Consider the following 24,678-nt stretch of genomic DNA (forward strand, 5'->3'; position numbering starts at 1 on the left):
ATCCTCCTCGGGTAATCGGGTTAACGCGTGGATCTTTAGCCTTAATACAACGTCGTTTTAAGCTTATTGGATTAAGCTAAAACAGCATCGTTCTGTTGTGGCTATATAAGCCGAACTATTGGTTTTAAATCATTTTGAATCGGTTCTAAAAAAACAAAAAAAGAAAAGAAAACTCTCTGAAAGAGAGTTGGGGAGGGGTATTCGGAGGGACACTGGACCTCCATCTAGGGGTCTGTACGCGCTCACGCGCCCTCATCTTCTCCACCGCATACGGTGGTTGGAGGTTTAAAAACCTTACCTTTCAACGCCGATTAAAGGTATTGCTTTCTCCTTTCATTATCTGCAGTATATATATGTACATATATTTAAAATATTTCACTTTTGTGTATTCAATCGATTGAGATGCTTGCTGTGCATATGTATGCGAGAATAAATTCTTTTGCTGAATCTTTAAATTTTTATTGATTCTCTCTGTGTGTATATTTCAGAGCGTAAAAAAAAACCCTCCATTTACACTGTTTGATTCGGGCTTTTATAGCCACTACTGTTATTACATAAACTGGGAAAGAAATCGAAGATTTCTTTCCATTTCTTGTCTGCTGTATCCACCATATCTCTGATTGTGATCTGCTGAAATCCTTTTATTTTAGTTTCCTTTTTTGTTTTTTCGTATCTGCTGTGTTTTCCTTTTCTTCTGCAGCCACTTGCGAGAAATCTGGTGGTGACGAGGGCTGGTGTAGATTCGCGCGTTGATTTCGGAGGCAGAGTCACGGAAATGATGGGGGGTCACTGGAAAGACACGAGAGATGAGTAGACGCGTCTGTTGAGATGGCTTCTGGAATCTTCCATTTGCGGCGCGAGGAGAAAGAGCTGGGGTTGGAAACCCTAGCTGGTAATTTAAGTTTTGGGCCTCTGCTATTTGGGTCTGATTTAGGTTTGGGCTTCGGGTGTATTTGGGTTGAGATTGTAACTGTAATGAGTTAGGGGTGTAAACGGGTTAAGGGATAGTTTTAGGCCTGCTAGGTAGTAAACGGTCTGTTTGGGTAAAACGGGCCTGAAGTATTTGGGCCAAAAGGGTTTGAGCTAAAGGGTACTGGGTTAGTTTAGGGTCTGTTGGGCTGGTTTTTTTATTTGGTTTTGTAACCTGGACTGTTTATTTTTGAATGGACTTTAATAAATAAATATTTATTTATTATTTTGCTTTTGGGTTTTAAAGCTCGGTCAAATTTGGGCTACTACAGAGCCGTTAAGAGATGTCACAATATGTTGACGTGTTCCTTACTAAATCGAGTTTCTTTTCCTATTAAACTCTGCTATCTTTTCCCAGTCAAACTCTAATAACTCTAAAGATATTCTAATCATATTAGCCACAAATTTTAGCTTATAATAGGGCTTTTAGCACCTCTTGGAGAGACAAGGTTCAACAACACAATTAAGAGAGTTTTACAGGAATTTCAAGAGAACTTTTTATTTTGGATTTGAGTTTGATTTTATTTCTCCATATTGTACTCCTCTTCAATTTTTTTGTTTTAGAGAAATTTTCTTTGCTTGTGATTTTTTATCCTCTTAGGTGGATTTTTTCAACGTAAATATTTGGGTGCCCAATTTTCTTGTTTTTCGTTCTTATTCGTTGCATAATTCGAGTTTAACCCAATAAACTGGTATCAAAGTTTGGTATGGTTTTCACATTCAGCCCATTTAGAGTTGATGATGAGGTACAATATTGAGAAGTTCGATGGGATCACAAATTTTAGTTTGTGGCAAGTTCATATTACGACAATTCTGGTTCAGAATGATCTAAAGAAGGCCATTAAAAGGAAGAAGCCCGCAGATGCAAATTAGGTAGAATGAGAGGAGCTTGATGAACAAACATTGTCAACAATTCAGTTGTGCCTCACGAACAACATGTCGCAGGAGCTACTTACAAAGAAAACGACAACAACTGTATGAAGAAAATTAGAAGCACTTTATAAGACAATATCTCTCGCAAATTGCTTGGTTTTAAAATAGTGATTATACATGTTTTGTATGGCCGAAGGCGAGTCTATTAAGGCTCACATTAGTAAATTTGTTACTCTCCTGAATGACCTGAAGAATGTTGAGGACAACATAGATTTTTAAGATCAAACAATGTTATTGCATTTTTTTCCCTATCCATACAAATATTTCAAGGAAACCCTGATTTATGATAGAGAGAGACTCGTTTGAGGACGTGAAGGGAAATCTATTGAGTAAGGATAAACTTGACAACAAGTTAGATTCAAAGATCAAGTCAGATGGAAAAACCTCAGTTTTAGTTGCTAGAGGAAGGCAACAGTCTAAGGATTTGGGTCAAAAAGGATCTAGGGCAAGATTGAAATTAAGAAACCACAACAAACAATATGGCTACTGCAAAAAGATGGGTCACATCAAAGTAGAATGCTATAAACTTCAGAATAAAAATAAGAGAGCCGATGAAAATGACAAGAAAGGGAAGTAAGAGGCAGAGGTAGTGTAGCCAAGGTTAAAGGTGATGATTTTTTGTTAGTGTCAACGATCAAAAGGTCTAAGTTCACATATGAGTGGATTTCTGATTCAGGGTGTTCCTACCATATGTGTCACAATAGGGACTGATTCTCCACATATAGTTTGGTTGAAGGTGGAATTGTGCTTGTAGGAAATAACTCACCCTACAAAATAACCGACATTGGTACCATTCAGATTAGGATGCATGACGAGATATTCAGAACATTATCAGATATCAGGCACGTGACTGATTTAAAGAAGAATCTTGTCCCTTTGGGTATTCCAGATTCGAATGGTTGCAAGATCGATAGCTTATACATTTTGTAAGGTTTAACGGTGACTGGTTCAATAACAATTACAGAAACAAAGGTGAAATCATCGCCATGGCACGAAAAGGACTCCCATGATGTCACGATAACATGACAAAATTTCTTCTTTATGCATTATAATTCAACTCAGTTATGTCACACGTAACTCGATCATATAAGCGAAAATGTATGATCATTTTGAGCAAAAAAGGTCTTCTCACAAGCATCGGAGTTGGAAAGTTACATTTTTGTGAGCATTGAATTTATGGGAAGCAAACTCAAGTCAGCTTCGATTCAGTAGTACACAAGACAAAAGGGACCCTTGACTACATTCAATCTAATTTATGGGGTTCGGCTCCAGTCATCTCCAAAGGTGGTAGCAAATATCTTCTAACTTTTATTGACGACCACTTTAGGAAAGTTTATGTATATTTCCTAAAGCATAATAATGAAGTCTTTGGGATCTTTAAGCAGTGGAAGACTTGACTAGAAGAGTAGATTAGAAAGTCTGTAAAATGGTTATACGGATAATGGTAGTTCGAACTTCTGATTTCGACAAATGTCTTATTGTTATGGAAGAAGGGATAGAGTCCCTTAATAAGAACGAGACTTGGAAAGTTATTAAACTAACCACTAAAAAGAAAATAATTGGATGCAAAAGGATGTTCAAAAAGAAGAAAGGATTATGTCAAGATGACATGAGATATAACGCGAGGTTGGTCGCAAAGGGTTATAGTCAAGTGGAAGGAGTTAATTTTCATGATGTTTTCTCTCCAGTTGTTAGCATACGTCCATTCAGGCATTGTTAGCTCTTGTTGCATTACACAATCTTGAATTAGAACAATTAGATGTGAAAATTGCATTCTTTCATGGCGATATAAAGGAGGACATTTACATGTAGCAACTGAAAGGCTTTAGGATTGAAGGCAAGGAAGACCATGCTTGCCTTTTTAAAAATTATTATACGGTCTGAAGTAGTGTCCTCGATAATGGTATAAGAAGTTCGAGTCCTTCATGTTAAGATTTGGTTTCATTTAGAGTAAGTATGACAGTTGTATGTATCTACAATGTTTAGATGATGGATAATTTATTTATTTGCTATTTTATGTTGACGATATGTTAATTGCAACCAAGGATCCATCAGAAATAAACCGAGTTAAAACCATGCTTAACTCTAAGTTTGAAATAAAGGATCCTGGTACAACCAAGAAAATTTTAGGGATGAAAATTTTGAGAGATAGACACTCCGAGAAGCTACTTCCATCACAACAGAAATACATCAAAAGAATTCTCGAGTGGTTTAGAATGCAAGATTCTAAACTAGTTAGTACACTCTTAGCTGCATAGTTCAGACTTTCGATTTTAGACTCACCAAAAATAGAAGACGAAGAAAGGTATATGTCCTTGGTTCCTTATTCCCGTGCAGTTGGAAATTTAATGTATGTAATGGTTTGTATTTGTCCCAATATTTCATATGTTGTTAGTAGTAAGTAGATACATGGCTAAACTTGACAAATTACACTTACAAGTTGTTAAGTGGATTCTTAGATATTTGAGGGGGACATCTAATACTTTTTTGGAATTTGGAAAATGTTCAAAAGGTCTAGTAGACTATGTAGACTCGAACTACGCAGGAGACTTAGATAAAAGCAGATTTCTTACAAGTTATCTGTTCGCTTTCGGCAATTGTACAATTAGCTAGAAATCCACTCTACAAATGGATTTCTAGCTAATTGTACAATTGCCGAAAGCGAACAGATTTGTGGAGTGTGCCTGAGGGAGAGCTGACATCCTGAAGAGCCGATGAGCGACATCACGATGTGACAACGTGTTCCCTACTAAACCAAGTTTCTTCTCCTAGTTAAACTCTATTATGTTTTCCCAATCAAACTCTAATAACTCTAGAGAATTTCTAATTTGATTAGCCATGAATTCTAGCCTATAAATAGGACTTTTAGCATCCCTAGAGAGACAAGGTTCAACAACACAATTAAGAGAGAGTTTTGCGAGAATTTCAGGAGAACTTTGTATATTCCTATTATCTTGTTTTTTTTTCACTATTTTCTTACCATTTCACTAATATGTTCCTATTATTTTGTTGTTATTGTATAACTCTTATTTTATTGTTAATTTTATTACTATTTTAGAGATATTTGCTTGTTAAGTTGCACCTATCTTAGTGTTATTTAACTATAAATATATATTTTTAAATTTATTTTCAATTTGTTGGGAAATATTTATTTTAATTTTTAGTATTTTTATGTATTATATATATTTAAAATTTATATAAAAATTAATATAGGTCGAACCTGTGTTTTAACATTTTTATCTAGGTCGAGATTGAACAAAATTTTAGGCTCATTTTTTGAGTTGGCCCTGAGCTGGGGCCTAACAAACGGGTCTAAAATTTTGGATGGACCTGACCTAACCTGACCCATGAGCACCTCTACAATTAACCATATAATTTTATTATTATAGATTTTAAGGCTTCTCTTAAAACCCTAAATTTAGTAAGTATTATAAATTGAATGATTAACTCATCAAACTATCAAATAATCTCTTTATTTTAAAATATTTACTTAATTAAATTAGCCTTCAATGTTCTAATATTAAACATACATTGTAGTAAATTGTTAAACTTAAAATATCTTTTAAATAAATACATATATTAATAACGTTAATAAAATTAAATTTATATATATTTTAAAATATAATAAGATTTAATTACATTTCTTTATTAAAATAGAGCAAAGATAATTATAAAATTCTAAAAGAAATAAATGATTACTAAATTTTTAGTCTTAATGGTATTATAAGCCATTGAACTTTTTTAAAAAATCAATTAAGTCCCCCTGAACTTTTTTTTACCCAATTGAGCCTCTGAACTATCAAAATTGGTTAAATAGACCCTTTAACTGAGGTTAACCATTAGTATTTAACAGCAATGCTGATGTCGACGTTAATAGATGCCACATCAACACCATTTGCTGATGTGGTAGTGCAATGCCATCATTGATTGCTGACATGGAAGTGCCACTTCATTGCTGATTGATTATGTGGTAGTGCCATATCAACAAAAAAAAAATTAAAAATAAATAAATTTATTTTTAAAATAAACACACATGAATCTAAACAAATGGTTGTCCAGATTCATTTGAATTTGAACACCCATTTGTTCATACATGTTCTAGAATTTTAAAACATAAACAATTAGAATTGTTTTAAAAATTATAAAAAGAAATAGAAATTAATTAAGATTCATAAAACTTTTAAAAAATAGTTTATTGTTTTTATTTTAAAAAGAAAACAAGCATAAACAACTTATATCAAAAATCCAGATTAACAATTTATTTGTTAATTATTGCTTCTCATTTTTCAATTTATTGATTTTAATTAATTTCTAATCATTATTATACTTTTTAACAAATTTAATATTTTTAGAATTTTTATGATTGTAGAAATAATCTAGACAACTGCGTGTCCAAGTTCATTTTGTACTTATATTTAAAATATTTTTATGATTTGAATTTTTATTGTTTTTGCATACATGACATCATTATGACCATATAAGCGTTGCTATTAAATACAAAACAGCAACATCAGTCAAAGGGGCTATTTGACTAGTTTTGTTAGTTAAAGGGCTCAATTGGGTGCAAAAATCAATTAAGCCCTTGTGAACTTTTTGCACTCAATTAAGCCCTTGAACTAACAAAGTTGGTCAAATAGATCCTTTGACTAATGTTGACCATTATAGCGCTGATGTGGTGCTCTATATCAACGATAGTTGCTGACATGGAACTGTTGCAACATCTAGGGATGTTCAATCGGTTAACCGACCGGTTAATCGACCCGAACTACCATTAACCGAATTAATCGACCCTTTTAAACCCTTAACAGTTAACCAAACCGAACTTTTTCTGTTAATTCAGTCGGTTAACTTAATTAACCGAAATATATATATATATATATATATATTTTTTTTGTTAAAACAAGTATAAAGCATATAAAAAATTAACTGACTTAACCAACCAATTAATTTATATTTCCAAAAAATTAACCTAACTGAATAGACCGAATACTTATATATTATAATAGTATTTACTAAATTTGGTTAATTCGGTTAACTAACCCATTTCGAACCGAATTAACCGTTAACCGAACTTCTAAAAAATTATTAACCAACCCCGACCGAATTAATTCGGTTAATCAACCGATTAACCGAATTCGGTCGGTTAACCGAATTAATTCGGTTTTATCTGAAATTTGCACACCCCTAGCAACATCAATAAAAATAAAAAATATTCAAACCTTTTTAAAAAATAATTATACAAATATTCTTAAAATTTTTGAAAAAGTGATAATTTATTTTCAAAAATTATAAAAATATTTTTTAAAAAAATTAAAATTTAAAAACGCAAGACTTAGGTTTTCACATCCAGAAAAAAGAGACTGAAACATGTTTGACCTTGGTTGATTGAAACATGTTTGACTAATTCTTCACGGTTGCTCCCAGTTGCTTTCTATTAACCCATATAGGAAACACGAATTAAAAGAATGACCACTTTTTCCAACATCTTATTTGAAAATTCGTCACATGATTTGGTTGGATGAACCTACATTGGTGTTTTCATGCGTTGAGTATACATTGGTTTTTACGTTTTCTTCTATTCAAACATGAATTTTAAAGAATAATATTTAATTTCATAACCATATTATTAACGAAAATTTATGAAAAAATAAGAAATAAATAAATATAATTTGATAAAATACTTTTCTTCAAGCATATACTTTGTATTTAGTCTCTTTTGTGATGAGAAAAGGACAGGAGCGTCCAACAATAAATTGTGTAAGTCAAAGTCTTTGTAATTTGTATTAATGCATGAATAGAATCCTAACAAGCAACGTTCGGCCCTCTCATTCTAGGTGTCACCATGGATAATTATGTGAAAGTAAGTACAACAAAAATCGTCCTACACTTTACTTGAATAATATTGTAGGCACTCCCACCTTCTTGGATTCACATGCATCACTCCAATTTCCACACCTACGCGCATTCATTTGGAAAATTGCATCTGTTTTTATCCTCCTCCATGCTCATATATAGTTATTCATTCTAGTTTCTTTCTGGCATATTGAGCGATCAGTTTTCTGATTTTCAACACTACATCCACACACACATATATATATCATCTTTCTCGTACATCGTCATGTCGTCATTACCTTCAACTTCTTCCTCCATTTCTAGAAAGAAATATGATGTTTTCTTGAGTTTTAGAGGTGAAGATACCCGCAACAACTTTACCGATCATCTCTATGATGCTCTAAGTAGGAGTGGGATCGTTACTTTCAGGGATGATCCAAAGCTGGAGGCCGGTGAAGAGATCGCGCCAGAACTCTTTAAAGCAATTCAGGAATCATGGTGCTCGATAATCGTTTTTTCACAAACTTATGCCTTTTCAAGTTGGTGCTTGGAGGAGCTTGCTGAGATTGTTAAACGACATAACAACGACGGCCATAAAGTGTTTCCAATTTTTTATGATGTTGATCCATCTGATTTAAGAAAACAAAAAGAGAAAGTGGAAGAAGCCTTTGCCAGACATGAAGAGAGATACAAAGAAGATAGTGAGAAGATCCAAAGGTGGCGAAATGCTTTAATTCAAGTGGCTGGAATAAAGGGATGGCATTTAAATAACGGGTAACTCTTTCTTTTCTTCTCTATTTTCTAGTTTTTCGGATATATATATATATCTATATATATATATATATATATAACTTTTTTTCCTGTTAGAATTGATCCGATTAAGCAACAAGAAAAAAAATAGCGGAATAAATTAATAAATTGAACATACAAATTTAACGTGGAAAAACCCTTCCAAAGAGGATAAAAAATTACTGGCAAAGATAATTTTACTATAATGACAAAAAAACGAAGAGTACAAAAGATGAAAATAAAACCTAAACCCCAAAAACAAAGAACCCTCAAAACATAAACACAAAATTCTCTAAATGTGTTATGAGTTCTAATATCTAATAAGTGTATTTTCTAAGGTTTTATGAGTTCTAATATCTAATGAGTGTATTTTTTAAGGTTGTAAAAGAGTCTATTTATAGGCTAAATTCATAGGTCAAATAATAATAAAATAATTTAAACTAATCAATGTTTGATTGAAACAATTAAACAAAGTTTAACTAGAAGATTATTTCTCAAATTTGACTGAAATAGGAGTCATACTTAACAAATATCCACCTTGACTCATATTTGCACAACGCCATCTTTGCCAAAGCCCGCCACGAGCCTATCTTGAACTATATAGGGAATTAACTAAGTCGAATCTGTGCTTAGAAACTGGAAGACTTCTAGCCTTCGACTTGTACACTGCCAAATCAAAACTAACCCGGGTTTGATTTTCATGAACACAGTGCCCTAACTTTTCAAAACCTGCATCCAAAAGAGAACCTCTCTTCAACGAAATGGTCATATCTTTTTTCCTCCTATGACTAAGTTGCCTCTGCTCCAAACGAGTTGACTTCAACTCCGTAATGGATGAGGGACGTCCGATTTCACTGGTAACTGTAGAACCTTCTAGAATATAAAGACTACCAGTTCTTTTACCTTTTAACAAAACGAGAGCTCCACGAGATACTTTAATGTCTCTCGACTCGATGTTGATTTTGTATCCTTTCAAGTCTAAAATACTTAAGGAGATGAGGTTTTTTCGTAAATCAGGTACATACCTGACATCTGAGAGTGTCTTAATTGTCCCATCGTGTATCCTAATTTTAACAGTACCAATACCAATTACCTTACTAGATGAATTGTTTCCTATGCGCACAACTCCACCTTCAACTGAAGTATATATGGAGAACCATTTTCTATTGGGACACATTTGGAAAGAACATCCCGAATCTGGGATCCACTCGGACATGAGCTTAGAGTTATCACTTGTTGATAATAACAAGAAATCATCATTGCTTTCATCGGCCAAATTAGCACCAGCTACATCTTCCTCATTACTCTCGGTAACTCTTTTATTTTGCAGTTTATAACAATCTGCTTTGACGTGACCTAACATTTTACAATAGCGATACCTTTTATCTCGTTTCTTTGATGCTACTAAAACGGAAGCTTGCTTATCTGCCTTGCTATCCAAACCAAACTCATTGTCGAGTTTGTCTCTACTCAACAAATGACCCTTCACATCTTCGAATGAGAGTTTGTCTATGCCATAAATCAGGGTCTCCCTGAAAGACTTGTATGAAAGGGGTAAATAGCACAATAATAGTATAGTCTGATCTTCATCATCAATATGAACCTCAACATTCTTTAAATCATTTAAAATAGTAATGAATTGACTGATGTGATCTCTAAGAAGCTCACCTTCATGCATGCGAAACGTAAATAAACATTGTTTCAACAGTAAATGGTTAGCCAGAGACTTAGTCACATAAAGAGTTTCTAACCTTTTCTACAATATGGATGAGGTTTTCTCCATCAATACCTCCTGCAATGCCATATTCGCAAGGCACAACTGGATTGCAGACAAGGCCTTTTCATCAAGCTCTTCCCATTATGTTTGATTTAGATTCTCAGACTTTTTCCTGGTAACAACCTTTTGCAAGTCGGTTTGAATTAGAATTGTCATCATCCGAACTTGCCACAGATTAAAATTTGTCTCACCATCGAACTTCTCAATTTCAAACCTTGTTGCTATCATATCTAGATGGGTTGATTATGAAAATTGAACTATTTCTAATAACACATGTTGGGATTAACCCGATTAAGCAACAAGTAAAAAAAAAGCAGAATAAATTGATAATTGAACACACAAATTTAACGTACAAAAACCTCTCCAAAAAGGATAAAAAACCACGAGCAAAGATAATTTTACTATAATGACAAAAGAACGAAGAGTACAAAGATGGATATAAAAACTAAACCCCAAAAACAAAGAACCCTCAAAACATAAACACAAAATTCTCTAAATGTGTTATGAGTTCTAATATCTAATGGGTGTATTTTCTAAGGTTGTAAAAGAGTCTATTTATAGGCTAAATTCATAGGTCAAATAATAATAAAATAATCTAAACTAATCAGTGTTTGATTGAAACAAATAAATAGAGTTTAACTAAAAGATTATTTCTCAGATTTGACTGAAATAGGAGTTATACCTAAAATTTCCTAATCTTATGTGTTTAATTGAAAAATGTCATATTTCAATAGAAGAGCAAATTTTGTATTCTGGTTCCACAATGGGTCTTTCTTTCTTATTCATGGTTGTTGTTTTCTTCCAAACTATATTATGTTTCATGATCCATTGAAAAAGAAAGTGCATCTGAAACAGTGGAGGAGCTAGAAAAGTTTTTCTAGGGGACTGGAATTAAATTGTATATTTTTATGATAATAAAAAAGTAATTTCATCATTTTTAGTAGTCTATATCTTTTTAATTTTTAAAAGGTTAAATCCATTTTTTTTTCATTTTTGGGAGGACCAAAGTGAAATTTTACCATTATTAATTTAAAATTTAATAAATTATAAAGGTCTAAGTTGAACATTTACCATTTTAGGGGAACCATGTCCCCTAGGTCTCTACTAGGCACCGTCACTATGAAAGATACCAAAAAATTTATTCAAAAAATTAAAATTTATTTCTTTTCTTTGTGGGCATGAATCAAAATTTATTAAAGACATTATTAAGAAGATATCAACAACACTTTGTCAGACATATCCAGTTACTTATAGCGACTTGGTTGGAATTAGTGTACGCTTGGAGGATTTATATTTGAAAATAAACATTGGGGAAGATGATGTTCGCATTATAGGAATTTGTGGAATGGGTGGTATCAGTAAAACGACACTCGCAAGAGCTACTTACACTCAAATGTCACCTTATTTTGAAGGTAAAAGCTTTCTTACTGATATTCGAGAAGTTTCAGAAAAATGTGGACTAGTTTCTTTACAGAAACAACTTCTTTCACAGATCTTCCTTGATGAATGCTTCAATTTTTTCGATGTTCATGAAGGAAATGTCATAATTACCCATAGGTTGTCTCACAAAAAGGTTCTTATTGTTCTTGATAATGTTGATAACATACAACACGTAAAATGCTTGGTTGGAAGGCATGATTGGTTCGGATTAGGGAGTAGAATCATTATAACAACAAGAGATGAACATTTGCTTCGATCTTGCCAAGTTGATGATATGTATATGCCTACAACATTAAATACCAAAGATGCACTTCAACTTTTCAATTTGAAAGCTTTCCATAGTTATACAATGTTGAAAGATGATTTCATTGAGCTTTCTGAACATGTTGTAAATTATGCTGGTGGGCTTCCTTTAGCTATTGAAGTTTTAGGTTCTTTTTTGTGTGGTAGAGATGTGACACAATGGAGAAGTGCAATTGAAAGACTTAAAAGAGATTCTAATGAAGAAATTCTCGATAAACTTTGAATCAGTTTTGATGGACTAGAAGAAAGGGAGAAGAATATATTTTTAGATATAGCATGCTTCTTCAATGGGGAGAAGAAAGATTTTGTAATCAAAGTATTGGATGGTTGTGAGTTTTTTCCAGATATTGGAATTGATGTTCTCATTAAAAAATCTCTCATAAAAGTTGATAATCAATATTTGTGGATGCATGAGTTGTTGCAAGAATTGGGAAGACAAATTGTTAGAGAGAAATGTGTTGGTGAACCTGGAAAACGTTGCAGATTGTGGGAGGAAACGGACGTTCATCATATCTTAACAAAAAACACTGTAAGTCATTCAACAAAAATTACATAATATATATATATATAGAGAGAGAATATCTAATCAATATATGATATAAATTCAAAGCTTAGTCTAATTGGTAGATACAACTAGCCTTAAAAGTGATATTTAGTACTTTTGAAATAAGTTATGTTTGATGTTTACAAATACCAAAGAAATTGTAGAAATAAATATTTAATTGCATTGCATTGCATTACCTTCCTTAGAAGTTGTTGTTGTTTTTTTGTTTAAAATGCTTTATTTATTATATTTTGAGATAATAAAGCTAAATAAAATGTAAATTTTCAAAAATTTTATCTTACATTATGCACCATTTATTTTGTTTTCTTATTTTTGTTCTTGAATTTTTAGGCTACGAAGTAATTGAAGGTATAATTATCAATAATAAAAGGTAAGAAAATACTCATAAACATATCTTTTGTACTGTATCTTTTAAAACTTAATATTTTAATGTTTAATTATGAAATTTATCTAGCAACATATTACTCTTTCAAAAGAATTGAGAAATTTATGTGTTTTAGAAAATTAATGGTATATATTTAATGCACTAGTGTATATCAATGAATTAATTATTACATATCATCAAAAGGTTTTTTAATGAAAATGGGTTTCATTTTTAATTATGTGTCATTAACTTGTATAGAATTATGCATTGCTTGTGGACTAAATATAAATCAAAATATTTATTCAATAATTTTGTTAGGATTAGGTAATTTGATGTTTGATATCACTGTTATATATAACAAGTCTTTAATATGGGTACGTTCAATTTTTTTAAAAAAGTTTTTTCTTGCATTTAAAGAGTTTTTAAAGGATTGTATCTTAATATGCATATATTGATATGCATTAGATATGTGTTGGATATAGGTACTGAAAAAAAACAATGTCTATGCAACATAATTTTTAGGTTTTGAATGTTTTTGTATATCCTAAAGCTTTTTTTTTGTTTGTTTTAAACATGGTTATTAGGGAATCGAGTAAAATGCTCAACTTAAGTGTCTATGCCTTCTCAAAGATGAAAAATTTGAGATTACTTAAAGTGCTTTGCCTATTAAATTGTGATGATCTCAAATTTCTTTCTAATGAGCTACGGCTTTTAGATTGGAAAGGATGCCCTTTAAAATCGTTGCCTTCAAGCTTCCAACCGGACAACCTTATCGCACTTCTTTTACCAGATAGTCATATTAAACAACTATGGAAGGGAATTAGAGTAAGAATTAACTCATCTTACCCTTGTGTTTTAGCTTTTTTTAATATAAATTATTAAACTTTGGTTAAGGTAAAGAAACAAAAATGAGCATTATTGTCTCTAATTTATTATTGTCTTTAACAGCCCTTGTATAAGTTGAAAATGATGAACCTCAAAGGGTCCAAAAACCTAATCGAGACACCAGACTTCACAACAGCATCAAATCTTGAAGTTTTGATTTTGGAAGGTTGCACCAAATTAGTGGATGTTCATCCATCAATCGGAGTGCTTAAGAGCCTTAAACTTTTGAATTTAAGAGATTGCAAAAGTCTTAGGAGTCTTCCGACTAAAATTGGAATGGAATCTCTTGAAACATTAATTCTTTCAGGTTGCTCAAGTCTTGTAAGATTTCCGGAGATTGATGGGAAAATGGAACGTCTAAAAACTCTTGATCTTTCCGGTTGTTGTAAAGTTGAAAATTTATCGGAGAATTTGCATCCAGAAAAGTTACGACCAAATTTGTATTCTCTTTTCAAGGTAATCCTAGGAAGAAGAACGAATCCCATGCCTCGGATGTTGCCTTTGTTGCTAGTTTTGAGTTCATTAAGAGAGCTAAATCTAAGGGATTGCAATCTTTGTGAAGGAGATATTCCACGTGATATTTCTGGTCTATCCTCTTTGATACATCTTGATCTTAGTGATAACAATTTCATCAGAATACCAGCATCTCTTACTCGACTCTCAAAGCTCGAGTTCCTTCAATTGTCAAATTGCAACATCTGCACTCTCGGTGAAGGAGATATTCCAAGTGATATTTCTGGTCTATCCTCTTTGAGATATCTTCTTCTTAGAGGTAACAACTTCATCAGCATACCTGCATCTATTATTCGACTTTCCAAGATTTATTCTATTAGATTTTCAGATTGCAAGATGCTTAAATCATTGCCTGAGCTACCAACAAGTATAGAGGATGTGTGGATAGATGGTTGTTCTTCACTTGAAGTAGTTGCAAGTCTATCAAAAGTATTCAATTTATTGGATTCAGTTGGCACTAAAGCCATTAACTGCTTCAAATTGGCTGAGAATATGAATGCATTAACACTGCTGAAAAAACTTCTTAAGGTTGATTAATCTCTCTTTTCTCTCTTACAATATCTCATACTTGAGAATTTATGGTTTTAGTTACCAAACGACTTGTGTTTTATTTTGCAGGCATTTGCAAATTCAAGAAAAAGGTTTAAGATTATTATGCCCGGAAGTGAAATCCTAGAATGGTTTAGTCAACAAAAAAATGACTCTTCAATTAAGATACCCCTTCGGGAAGATAGTGAATGGATTGGAGTTGCTTGTTGCTGCATTTTTGTCAATAATGATGCTTCAAGGGATGACAACCAGGATACCAAGTGTGGAATATTTATCTATTGTAATGGATCTATTTTTTGTGGTAGAAATCCTCGACAGATTGATTGGATAGAATGGGTGGTGGGTAAACGATTTTGCCAGCCCATAATGAAAGACCACATTTTTCTTTATTATTGGTCACGTGATAGATTCGATCCATTTTCGAAGGATAAATATGGTGACTGTGAAACCAATAATTTATGGACAACAAATAGCTCAGATCGAATATGTGATGAGATTGAGGTGTCTTTCATTGGAAGTAGTGTTAAGGTGAAGAAGTGTGGTGCTAGAATAGTGTATAAGAAAGATTTGGAAGAAATCAAAGAGTTGCAGTGCCATAGCACTCCATCTTCTCCAAATCTTGAACACATCCACCAACACTCTGCTCAAAACAATGGATTTATTGGTAGCACTTCTCTCCTAAAACGAAAACGAAATATCTACGAGGAAGCAGAGGAAGAAGGGCCGCAACCAAAACGGATGTAAAAAGTTTTCAATTTTATAATGGGCTAATCGGGGAAGAAGCATTCACTGTGTAAACTACTTAACCAACCTCGTCTTAGTAATTTTTTTACGCATGTTTACATCTTTAGTTTAAAGTTATTTGTGTTGAGTTTTTGCTACTAAAACAGAAAAATATGAAAGAAAAGAAAACTGAAGAAGAACGAAAGATGATCAGAAAAAACTCTTAGCTGATATGATTTTCATCCAGGAATTGGTCACTTTTGGTACAAACAATTACCTAATACATAACAACTCCCACTAATGACATTAAAATTCACAAAACATAACTTGCACACATAAACAAGCTGACTTATGAGCTAAATCATCATCTAAACATAAACAAATAAGCTAACCAGTCTTTGTACATTAACAAGACTAATTACAAAATAAATTGGACTACTTTGAAAGATAAAACAAAAAAAATTGCATGGTTAAGCACCAAAACATCCTTGTTATTGTATTGTTGGCCATCTTCAGCCCTCCTCCTTGGCCTTTATGCAGCAGACACCAATACTTCTTCTCAAACTCTCAAACATAGTAGTCTCAAGAGGCTTGGTTAAAATGTTAGCAAATTGGTCTTTTAAACTACAATGAATGATAAACATGTCAAATTGCATATTTTTTGTGCTTAATTTGGTTTATTTATGAACTGAACCCTACTAATTAAGTGTTTTTATGATTTAATTCTTGTTAGGGATGCAATTGATCAAAGGTAAGCTGAAAAGGGGCCAAATTAGAAGAAAATTATTGGAATGGGCCAAAGCGAAAAGATGGAGCAAGCCAAGGACTAGTCATAAATTTGGCTTTATAAAAAGCCAAAAATAGGAAATTCTATTTTAAGTTTATTTTAATTTTATTTATTTTTAATTATTATTATTTTAGATTTTATATTAATTTTCTTAAGCTATTTTTAGTAAACCCTATCTATATAAATAGGGGGTTTTAGTTCTTTGGAAATCATCCATTAATCAATTGTCTTTACATTCTTATTTCATTTTGGAATTCCATTATCCACCTTGTTTTTCTTTTTCTTAATTCAATTGAGCATTAGATTATTTTATCTTCTTTTTACAAAATTTGTCTAATTCTCTTTGCAAATATTTTTCCTATCCATTTCCACTACCTTTTTCATATAATTTCTATCATTTCCATAACCTTCAAGCATGATTAAATTCATGCCACACTAAACCCCTTTCAGCTTTAAGCCGGTGTTAACCCCGTCAAAAACCCGTGAGTTACGAACCTGAGCTGTTTAACTTCCAACTTTCGATATTTATTATTTCTCCGGATTAAAAGTATGACTTCGTCAACTCACAAAGTCAAGTCAATACTAAGTTAAAAAAGACGTCGTTTGAGTTAGTATGGCTAGACGTACAGTTGGAATTCCGAAAGGATCGATTGTCTAATTGGTCTTCCGTGAACACATTGGCGTGCCAAGTGGGGACTGCTGTTTGGTTCCATCAAGGGAAGTAGTAACCGGATTTAAATGTCCCAACGTTTGAGGGCATTGGTTCGAGCTAGGCTCTTCTAGAACGCAAAGCTGTAGGAGTTCTAAATCATGAACGTTTCGTAGGTTGTTCGATTGGTAAGGGTTAGTTATAAGACATTCCATAACTAATTTACACAAGGAAGAGTTGGTGTCCGAGGCGTCCTTGGTAGCTATAACTAGTTTATCGGAAAAGAGGAGTTCACCTAATTTCAAGGATCGGGTCAAAGACGAGAAAACCCGTGCTTAAGGATGAGCTAAGTTTAATTGATTTTTCTTCATATTACTTCGTTGTTTTTATTTCAACTTTTACTTTTTACTTTTTACGTTTTCTTGTATTTATTTCAGGTTTCATATTTTATTCCCCCCCAAATGTCGCGGGCACGACAACTGCCCAGACACTAATCTGGTCAAGAAACAAACAATTTTCAGTAATTCCAGTCTCTGTGGGATCGACCCTACTCCCTATACTGCTTTAATTTGCAAACTAGGTGTAGGTTTATATTGGTGGAATCGACAGCCATCAATGAATCAGGTTGACCTCCTTCGATTGCTTAGCTTCCCTTACAAAAGGATATCTAATCTTAAAGTGCATTGTTTTGCCATAAAACACTGGATTTTTTGCAATTGCAATAGCAGACTGATTATCAACATTGATATCTGTTGCTTCCCCTTGACTTAAATTCAAATCAAACAAAAGCTTTCGCAACCAAATGGCTTCATTAACAACCACAGTAGTTGTAATGTACTCTGCTTCTATTGTTGATTGTGTCATCGCTTATTGCTTCTTTGAGCTCCAACAAAAAACTCCTGAGCCCAGAGTGAAAAATGCCCTGATGTGCTCTTCATATCATCAACCAAGTCCGCCCAATCATTATTTGAATATCCAATCGACTAGAGCTCTTCAGTCTTCACAAATTTCACCCCATAATTGAGAGTTCCCTTGACATATCTTATGACCCTCTTAGCTGCTTTGAATGAGAAACATTATAGCAGCGTATAAATATTGATAGAAGATTGACTGCAAACATAATATCAGACCTTGATGCTTTCAAATAAAGCAGACAACCTACAAGGCTTTTATTCCGTTTCTCATCCACTTTTTCATAGTCACATTTGCTAGAAAGCTTCTCACTTAGTGCCACCGGAATGCTAGCAGGTTTGCAGTTTCCGATGAAGAAATTATTCAAAATCTTCAAAGCAAATATACTTGTTGACTTATAAAAGGCATGCTAAGTCTAGATTACTTCTATGCCAAGAAAGTAAGTCATCTCCCCTAAATTAGACATCTTAAATCATCTACATACAATGACACAATCAAAAGGTCTCATTCTCATATTTCTTTACATAAATAGTAGACTCATTAATGCTCTTTTAAAACCCAAGCTATGACAGATAAGCATCAATTCTGTCATGCCCTTGGAGCTTATTTTAGGCCATACAAGGCTTTCTTAAGCTTGTAAACTTTGGATTCTTCACCATTCACTTTGAACCCTTCTATCGTTCAACAAAAATCTCCTCCTTGAGAAAACCGTTCAAAAAGGTAAATTTTACATCCAACTAGTATATATTCCACATTTTTTCAGTTGCTAAAGCAAATAGGAGCCTTATAGTGTCTAACCTTGCAACTAGTGCAAATGTTTCTAAAAAATGGACTCCATGTGCTGGATGTGTCCCTTCACTGCTAATCTTGCTTTGCACTTATTCCGTGACCTATTTGCATTGTACTTGGTCTTGAATACTCATTTTACAACAATGATTCTTTTCTGGACTGGCCTATCAACCAGTTCCCATCTATCATTCTTGTGTATCATGTCCATTTCTGCTTGCATTACTTCTTTCTAACAAGCTTCTTTGGAAGCTTCATAAAAAATTGAAGGCTCCAAAATGGCCAGATCACACATTTGATAAATGTTAGTGATAGGCCTTGTACCCCTAATAGGTATGTCATCAAACCCTTCATCAAAATGAATTTCATTTTCAACTAGCTGTAGACCACTTTCTTTTTTATCTTGTTCAAGCAAAGTTGCATTTGTGCCATACCATTTCCATCCGCTATTTTCATTAAACTTCATATCCCTACTCACAAAAATCTTATTGGTTGAAGGATCAAAAACCCTGTACTCTTTCTTTGTGCTATTGTAGCCAATAAAAAATCCAAGCATTGACTTTCTCTCTAACTTGCTTGTCTTTTCAGCTAGTACAAGTGCATAATAGATGCAACCAAACACTTTCAAATGTGAAATAGATGGTTTGTGTCCAAAAAAAGCTTTAAAAGGTGTCTTTCCTTTCATTGCATTAGTTGGTAACCTATTAAGCAAATACACTGAGGTATTCACTGGCTCAACCCAAAAAATGTTTGGCAATTTTCTTTTAAATAACAAACACCTAGCCATATCCAACACTATTCGATTCTTTCTTTCACAAACACCATTCTGCTTAGGTGTATAAATTGTGGTCAGTTGATGCTAAATTCCTGCCTCTACACAAAGCTTCTGAAACTTTTCTGACAAGTGCTCAGTGCCATTGTCTGATCTCAAGACCTTAAGCTTATAGTTTGCCCGATTTTCATTTAAGCATTTAAACTTGCAAAAGAAATAAGCTACCTCTTATTTTTGCTTCAAAAATTTTACCCAACAAAACCTTATGCAGTCATCAATAAATAAAACAAATTACCAATTGTCACTTAGAGAGGAAGTCTTCATGGGTCCACAAACATCAGTATGGACCAGTTGAAGCTTATTATGAGCTCTCCAAGTTGTGTTGACTAAAAATGACAAATCTGGCATGCTTCCCAAGTTTTAGACCTCACAAACTTCATCTTTAACATCAACCTTAGACATATTTTCAACTAGATCTAACTTGTGCAACAAACTAAGTGATCTGTAATTAACATGCCCTAATATTTTGTGCCATAAACATGATTCATCAATTAGACTAGCATAAACTTTCGTTGTTAACTGATTTACATCTAGAATAAAACATCTATCAACCATGTCCACTGTTACTAGCTCCTAACCAAATGAGTCCACAATCACACAAACTTTATTTTTGAAAATGAGAGAATAACCTTTCACTATAAGCTGACCAACACTAAATAAATTTTGATCAATTTCAGGTTCAAAAAGGACATCTGAGATTGTTTTGATACCTTAGTGAGTGTTGACCACAACCTCTCCTCTTTCTTCGGCTTTAATGAAATTTCCATTCCAAATTTTGACTTTTGAAACAAAACTGATGTCTAACTCCCTGAACATTCTTTCATCTAATGTCATATGATGTATGCAGCCACTATCAATTAGCCAATCCTTTTTTACCCTACTGGAGGTTGCAAATTAGGATGTAGTGAAAACATGATCATCTTGAACTTGATTGTCATCAGTAGCTTAAGCTTGAATTTGATTCTACTGCTATTATTATGGGTTTTCCTTATTTTTACGAACTTATTCCATATGGCCTAGTTGGTTGCAACTTCTACACTAGATGTCAGGCCTATACCAATAATATCTTTCCAAGTGTGTGGACTTCTTGTAGTGAGTGCATGGTGGGAACATTTTTTTTCCACCTTCTCTCTTTAGCTTCTCTTTCTTTTCTGACTAAGGTTTCTTTCTCTTACAATTTGAGGTTGAGCCATCCTTGCTTCTGGCCTGAAAAGCTCCAATCTGTTAGCCCTTCTTTACTCTTATGCATAAAGAGAATTTATTAACTTTGACAATGAGATAATTGATAAATCTCTCGAGTCCTCCAATAAAGAGATCTTTGACTCATACTTTTCTGGAAGATTTGTGATAACTTTCTGAACAATTCTTCTATCACTGAAGTCATCTCAAAGCAATCTGATATTGTTGACTGTGGCCATTATCCTATCAGAATATTGCTTGATCGATTATGACTCTTTCATCTTTAAATTTTCAATGTCTCTCATCAAATTTATCAACTAGTGTTGCCTTGTTTTATTAAACCCCTAAAACTATTCCTTTAGCTTTTCTCAAGCCTGCTTTGGAAAGTCACATGTCATATTCTGGTGAAGATCACATCTGATACTCCATTTTGTAGGCAGGACATTGCCTTGTATTTCTTAGCACAGTCATCACTATATTGTCTAATTTAAGCTATGGTAGGATTAGCTCTCAATGGAGGTGATTCTGCATCAGCCTCAACCACACTCCACAAATCATGAGCCTGTAAATAAGTTTTCATTTTCACTACCCATATGTGGTAGTTTTCACTTGCAAAAATAGGTGGTGGTAGAGGTGAAAAACTCAATTTTTTTATAGTAACAAAAACAACTTATGTTTCTTTCTTTTCAAACAAACAACAATGAATGTTTCTTTCTTTCCAAACAAACAATAAGGAACAAACATCAAAGAACAAAGGCCCTCAAAGATGACAGACTCTTGATAACATTTGTCGAGTTTTTGCTACTAAAATAGAAAAATATAGAAGAAAAGAAAATTGAAGAAGAATGAAAGATGATTAGTAAAAACTCGTAGCTAATATGATTTTCATTAAGGCAATTGTTCACTTTTGTTACAAACAAGTACCTAATACATAACAACTCCCACCAATGACATTGAAACTCACAAAACATAACTTGCACACATAAACAAGTTGACTTATAAGCTAAATCATCACCTAAACATAAACAAATAAACTAACTAGTCTTTTTACACCAACAAGACTGATTACAAATAAACTAAACTAGTTTGAAAAAAAAAAGCAGCTGCATGATTAAGCACCAAAACATCCTTGTTGTTGCGTTGCTGGTCATCTTTAACAATTTGCCTATGAGACATAATCTTCTTATCTACCAAAAAAAAATTAAAATTTTTATTTGTATCCATATTGAACATGAGCTCATATTCTATACTTATCTCAAATGTTGATAATATAGTTTTTTTGTTATACCATTTAAAATTTTAGTCACTTAATTCATTCCTTTTTACATTTTGATAACAATTTGAAGGTTGAAGTAAATAAAATCAACTTGAGACAAAAATGTGGAAAAAATGGATAACTTTTGTGACGAAGTATGTAATAATAAGACGAAATCCTTTAATGAGAATTAGATCATAATTTTGGCTGAGTTAAAACTATTTCATTTTCATTTGTGACCAACTTATGTGACATTAGAAGCTAGTAATCATAAAGAAAAGAAAAGTAAAACACAAACCATCCAACACTTTACTTATTACTTAATAATAATTGTAGATAGGCCTATCCATGGGTTTGACTACTCGTCTCAACCCGAAGGTCTGCCCAAAAAGTGGAAGGGTTTGGGCAAAAATATAGACCCGAAAGTTGGGTTTGGACAAAAAGATAATGCTCGTTTAAAAAATTGGTCGGGCCTCAGGTAAGTCTTTTTTTGCCCAAGTTCGGCCCGACCAGAATTTGGAAAAAGATATTATTTTTTACTGGTTTGTTGTTATTTTTTAGTTGTTTTCTCACTATTTTGCTACCATTTCACCATTATGTTGTTATTGGTTGAATATTATATAACTCTTATTTTATTGTTTGAATATTGTATAACTCTTATTTTATTGTTAATTTTGTTGCTACTTTAAAGTTATTTACTTGTTAAGTTGTACTTATCTTAATATTACAATAACACGGTTATTTAAACATACATATATATATTTTTAAAATTTAGTGTTACTAATATATTAAATCCGATTCAAATAGGATTAATATATTATTACATTATTATTATTATTATTATTATAGCATGTTTTTAAATAAATAGCAGTGTTATTAAGAACTTCACAAGGTTAAAAACAAAAATATTGTTTGTATTTGTTACTTAAAAACGTTACAATACCATGCTATTATAACACCGTTATTAGGATAAGATTAATATAATACATATTTGTAACTTAAATAACAGTGTTATTTGTACAAATAATTTTTTTTCGTTCTTAAATAACATTGATATTTAAGTATATATGTTTTTAATTTATTTTTATTTTGTTAAAAATATTTATTTTAATATTTTTAATATTTTTAATGTATTTTATTATTTTAAAAAATTCATGTAAAAATAATATAAAAATTTAATATAGACAAGTCAAGCTCGAATTTTATTATTTTTATCTGGATTGAGAATGAAAAAAATTAAATTTATTGTTTGGATGAAACTGAGTCTAAACTTAATAAACGGGCCTAAAATTTTAATTGGCCCAGACTAAACCCAACCTAATTTGTTCTATGAAAGACTACATTTTGCCAACTCTCACCGTCTTGGAGTCTTCCAGGAAACATCTATAGCCCGGAATTTCCACACCTATTCCCTTTAATAGGTATTATCGTCAACTTAGATTCATTTGGAAAAGTAAAAGGTGGGAAAGTATACACAAATTTCTTAGAAAAGTTGATTGTTGTTTCGTGTGTTTTTCTCCTTCCTCGTGCTCATAACAAGTACAACCACATATTACTAAATTTATATTTAAATTGATGATTTTTAACTGACTGAAAATATTTTTTATTGTTTTATATTATTAAATTTATATTTAAAATAATATTATTTTGTATTAGTCATATAAAAAATTATATTATATGTTAAATATGTTAAAATGCTTTATTTATCATTTTTAAAAAATATATATTATAATCTTTTAAAGAAATTTTTTCTTTTTCTCAATCGAAAAAATACTTCAAGAAAGACGTTGGAACCACCAACTCTTTCAAGAACAACATGAGTACAACAATATTACAACTGACATCTAGATACAAAATCCACTATACAACAAGTACAAAAAAACATCTATCCAATTCACCATGAGAATTTAAAAAAAAAAAATTCTATATACCTGTTTTCGCCAAAGCATCTTCCGTACCATTACTTTGTCGATGAGTAACTGCAACCTGAAATTGAGCCATCTGCCTAGTACCACAGTTGATATCCCCAAATAAATTCTGTAAAGACCACAGTCTATGCCCCCTATTTATCAGCCATTCTGAAGTAACAACCGAAAATAATTCATTAATGGAACATGCGGTTTCCAATTCGATTCAATATATATTTATTATAATATTTGAATTATTAAATTAAGATATTTTACTTATATTCAATAATTTAAATAAAAAAACTTATAATAATTACTATAATTAAGAGTGTAATATTCAAAAAAATTAATTAAATATTAAAGTTCTAAAATCACATATCTTATATTAGAAGCTGCTGACTATAAGGTGGATATGATAATGTAAAAATAAAAAAAGTAAAACACAAGCCATCCAACCCATTGAAGGCTCCGTTTTGTCAACTCTCACCTTCATGGAGTCTTCCCGGAAACAACAGCTATAACCCCGAATTTCCACACCGACTCCCTTTCATGGTAGATTCATTTCGAAAAGTAAAACAGAAATTTCTTACAAAAATCCTTTGTTTTTCCCTCGAAACTTCATCTGTTTTTCTCCTTTTTCATTCTCATATACTTAATGTTTCTAGTTTCTTTCTGGTGCATTGGCCCATCTATATTTTTCTGAATTTCAAAACCAGATTGAGATATATT

At 32.4% G+C, this 24,678-nt stretch overlaps 1 protein-coding gene and 2 long non-coding RNA genes across 4 annotated transcripts; 2 read left to right on the plus strand and 1 right to left on the minus strand.

The window, feature by feature from the left end:
• The first annotated feature begins 7,786 nt into the window (after positions 1 to 7,786).
• Positions 7,787 to 14,907, plus strand: LOC108471855 (TMV resistance protein N-like). Its single transcript, XM_053021436.1, has 4 exons — positions 7,787 to 8,508; positions 11,573 to 12,181; positions 12,272 to 12,572; positions 13,921 to 14,907. Exons 1-4 carry the CDS (start codon positions 8,021 to 8,023, stop codon positions 14,905 to 14,907), a joined length of 2,385 nt encoding a protein of 794 aa, XP_052877396.1. The 5' UTR covers positions 7,787 to 8,020.
• A 167-nt stretch (positions 14,908 to 15,074) lies between these two features.
• Positions 15,075 to 16,675, plus strand: LOC128284207 (uncharacterized). Its single transcript, XR_008274576.1, has 2 exons — positions 15,075 to 15,712; positions 16,376 to 16,675. It is a non-coding gene; the product is annotated as an uncharacterized LOC128284207 (long non-coding RNA).
• Positions 16,676 to 21,725: 5,050 nt separating this feature from the next.
• On the minus strand, positions 21,726 to 24,568 carry LOC128284379 (uncharacterized). Of its 2 annotated transcripts, XR_008274808.1 has the most exons (3): positions 24,437 to 24,568; positions 23,974 to 24,120; positions 21,726 to 21,974 (listed from the first exon to the last, which is right to left on the minus strand). It is a non-coding gene; the product is annotated as an uncharacterized LOC128284379 (long non-coding RNA). The 2 variants fall into 2 exon arrangements; XR_008274807.1 differs by lacking the exon at positions 21,726 to 21,974 and having other exon boundaries at positions 23,777 to 24,120.
• Between the last annotated feature and the right edge of the window lie 110 nt (positions 24,569 to 24,678).

The sequence above is a fragment of the Gossypium arboreum genome, chromosome 11, assembly GCF_025698485.1.
Source record: "Gossypium arboreum isolate Shixiya-1 chromosome 11, ASM2569848v2, whole genome shotgun sequence".
In the NCBI taxonomy this organism is placed as follows: domain Eukaryota; kingdom Viridiplantae; phylum Streptophyta; class Magnoliopsida; order Malvales; family Malvaceae; genus Gossypium; species Gossypium arboreum.

Bases quoted from the DNA above. Each gene is read 5' to 3' on its own strand.
- LOC108471855 (XM_053021436.1), top strand. From the start codon at position 8,021: ATGTCGTCATTACCTTCAACTTCTTCCTCCATTTCTAGAAAGAAATAT. The intron at 12,182-12,271 runs GTGTGGTAGAGA...ACTTTGAATCAG, and splicing joins GAAGTTTTAGGTTCTTTTTT to TTTTGATGGACTAGAAGAAA. The intron at 12,573-13,920 runs GTAAGTCATTCA...TGTCTTTAACAG, and splicing joins ATATCTTAACAAAAAACACT to CCCTTGTATAAGTTGAAAAT.